The 2,610-nt window shown below is 44.2% G+C and overlaps 1 protein-coding gene across 1 annotated transcript in view; it reads right to left on the reverse strand.

Moving 5' to 3' along the window:
• Positions 1-1,014: 1,014 nt before the first annotated feature.
• SLC37A3 (solute carrier family 37, member 3) overlaps positions 1,015-2,610 on the reverse strand; it is an 18,856-nt gene continuing 17,260 nt past the window's right edge. The window contains exons 13-14 of the mRNA XM_010132134.1: positions 2,035-2,100; positions 1,015-1,209 (exon numbers count right to left, since the gene is read on the reverse strand). Coding sequence (XP_010130436.1) covers positions 1,117-1,209; positions 2,035-2,100 — 159 coding nt within the window. The 3' untranslated portion in view covers positions 1,015-1,116. The remainder of the gene's footprint in view (positions 1,210-2,034; positions 2,101-2,610) is intronic.

The raw sequence follows: 2,610 nt of genomic DNA on the forward strand, positions 1-2,610 counted from the left end.
TTTCCCCACAAGATACAACTCCAGCTTTAAAACCCTGGAGCTTGAGATCCCCTAACACAGCCACGGGCAGAGGAGCATGGGGGAAGACAGCAGCACTTGCTCACTGAGGCTATGCCATAAGCACACGTCAGTCCCTGTCTGGAAGCCCACGCCCAAGAGCAGCCAGTCCCTTAAATTCCTGTAATCCTGTTCAGGTTCTCCATTGCTGGAGATGAGCAATTGCCCAGTGAGTATGAAATTGGTGACCGCAGCTTCCTTCAGAGGGTCACCTGACAGTTCCATTTTGGTCAGTATCGATCAGAGTTCAAACAAGAAAGCAGTAGAGAAAGTATGTGTGTCCCATTACTGAACTGCAAAGCCATTCAAGGATCCTTTAGACATAAAGGACCTATTAAGGCTTATTCTCAGAGATCACAGTAAAGTATTGCACATTATTTGTCTGTTTAAATAGTTAAAAACTGAAATCTCATTTCCCAGAGATTAGTAATATTATTATTAAAAAAATGCTAAAAACAAATATGGAGGTAACTTCCCCATGTGAATCTACTGGAATATGCGACTGTTAACAGCTAGGGATAGCAGAGGTCTGTCTGTACAGAGATTTAGTAACAGTGTTTTTTTTGACAACCAGACAGCGCAAACTCCGAGTAAGTTTTTTGCTCTAAAAGCTAAAGTGATCATAGATGAGAATACCCATTAAATGCCCTGTACGGTTTCACTGGCACAACAGAGCCAATCAAAATCCACTGCAAGACAGCCCCTCCACTGTCAGTTTTAAACAGTCGACCTTTGGTCAAGACATCCAGAAATAAATAAGAAAGGGTATAGCAGTGAGACCACCCAGCAGAAGACCTTAGTGTCACTGCTGGTAGGCTGGGACAATCCACCAGTCCCATGGATTGTCTAGCTTAGGTCAGCAGCTCCATGATGCGGGTGGTCTCAGGACACGTATTTGGAGCTTCACTATTAAGCTCACAAAGGCAGGTCAGTCAAGTCTTGCAGAGCCATTCCGAATTAGTCCAAACCTGGAGGATGTAAGAAACAAGACTCCCAGAGTTTCGATTAGCGTCCCAGCTGTCAGGTCTGCGCAACAGTCCTTCCAGAGGCACGCAGAAGTCACTCAGCCAGCATTCGCAGGCGCCGCTCACGCAGAAGCAATTTGATCTCCCTCACTATTAATGGTGAAATGAACAGGATTGTTGAACTCGTCTGTGAAAAGAAGCATATCCCGGACAATTAGCATAGACACCATAGCTGCAGCCATCCTGTGCTTCACTGTGCATTTAAGGCCTCCTCAGAAAGACACAGGCTAAGAGAAGCGATGACAAAAGTGGCACAGCAAATGGAAGGACTGTGCTTGCAGGAAAGCTCATTCGATTTCAGCTGTCACAACCTTCTCTTCACAAAGAAGATGAACTCTTCAACTCCTCCTGACCACCTTTGCTGCTTACCACAGAGGCCTTTTCCCTTGTCAGATGCAAAGACAATTCCAGCAAGGAAGAATGGGTGAATCGTACAGCATTCACCACTGTGGCAATCAATGCTGAGGACAGCAGGGCCTGAATGGTCTTCTCCTCCAGTAGTGTACCAGGGCAAAGCATTTTCGTTTTAGTTTCAAGATCCTCATCACTCCTTCCACCAATTTTCAAGAGCTAAGAAACAGGCAGCTTAACTTCAGCTCCCTTAAAATATTAGGAACTACGTATCACGGACATAAAGCAGGGAAAAATCTTGCCTTGGAAGTCAGTCAGGTGGTACGAGCTTTAGGAAATGCATACAGGTATTTTAAGGCCCTTATTTTTGTGCCTCTGCCACCATCCCAGTTCCTGTTGGCCAACATGTCTCTAAAGCATCCAGTTGATTTAGATACCTTGAGGCAAAGGCACACCACAAACCACTTTGAGAACAGCATCACAGTTTGCAGCTGCTGCAGAAATAGGCTGCATGTCTCAGTCACAATTTTCGGGTTCTCACACAAACTGTCTATTGCAAATTGACCTTTGACAAAGAGTTCCTAAAGATTAGATTTCTTACCATTAGAATAAAGAAATAGAAAACCCACATCCATCCCAGGTTCTCCTTGATCAAAGACACCAGATACTAAAAAGAAAGGGGAAGAAAAAAAAAAATTATTCAAACCGGGAAGATGAGCATGACTTCCAGGCATTCCTCTTTCACTTTCTAGAATTTAACAGTGGGCTGTTAACACTGCATACAGAGCTGATCACAAAACCTTCCAGCTGATCTTTTCCTGTCAGAAGAGATGACTCAGGACACCAGCCTTTCTTAATAAAAGCCAGTCTCAGCAAAGCAGAGATACCATCCTGGAGCTTTACAGTAACTCATAGCAGCATAAAGACTGAACTGAACTACAGTTTCAAAGGGTGACAAATTGACTCCGCTGAATACAAGGTTTTTGCACGGAACACTGGGACATAAGTGGATGTAAGTACTCTCAGAAAAACTAAAAGCTCTAGAATGGCTTATAAATTACACAGGACGCATTTTCAAGAGCAGTCAACCACTAACTACTTAACCCTTCAGCGCAGGCAAGACACTTGAGACTACCAGACTCTGTTCAGACTGTTCTGAACTGCATCCCGGTTCAGC

This window comes from Buceros rhinoceros, unplaced genomic scaffold, assembly GCF_000710305.1.
Source record: "Buceros rhinoceros silvestris isolate BGI_N320 unplaced genomic scaffold, ASM71030v1 scaffold24402, whole genome shotgun sequence".
NCBI classification, from domain to species: Eukaryota; Metazoa; Chordata; class Aves; order Bucerotiformes; family Bucerotidae; genus Buceros; species Buceros rhinoceros.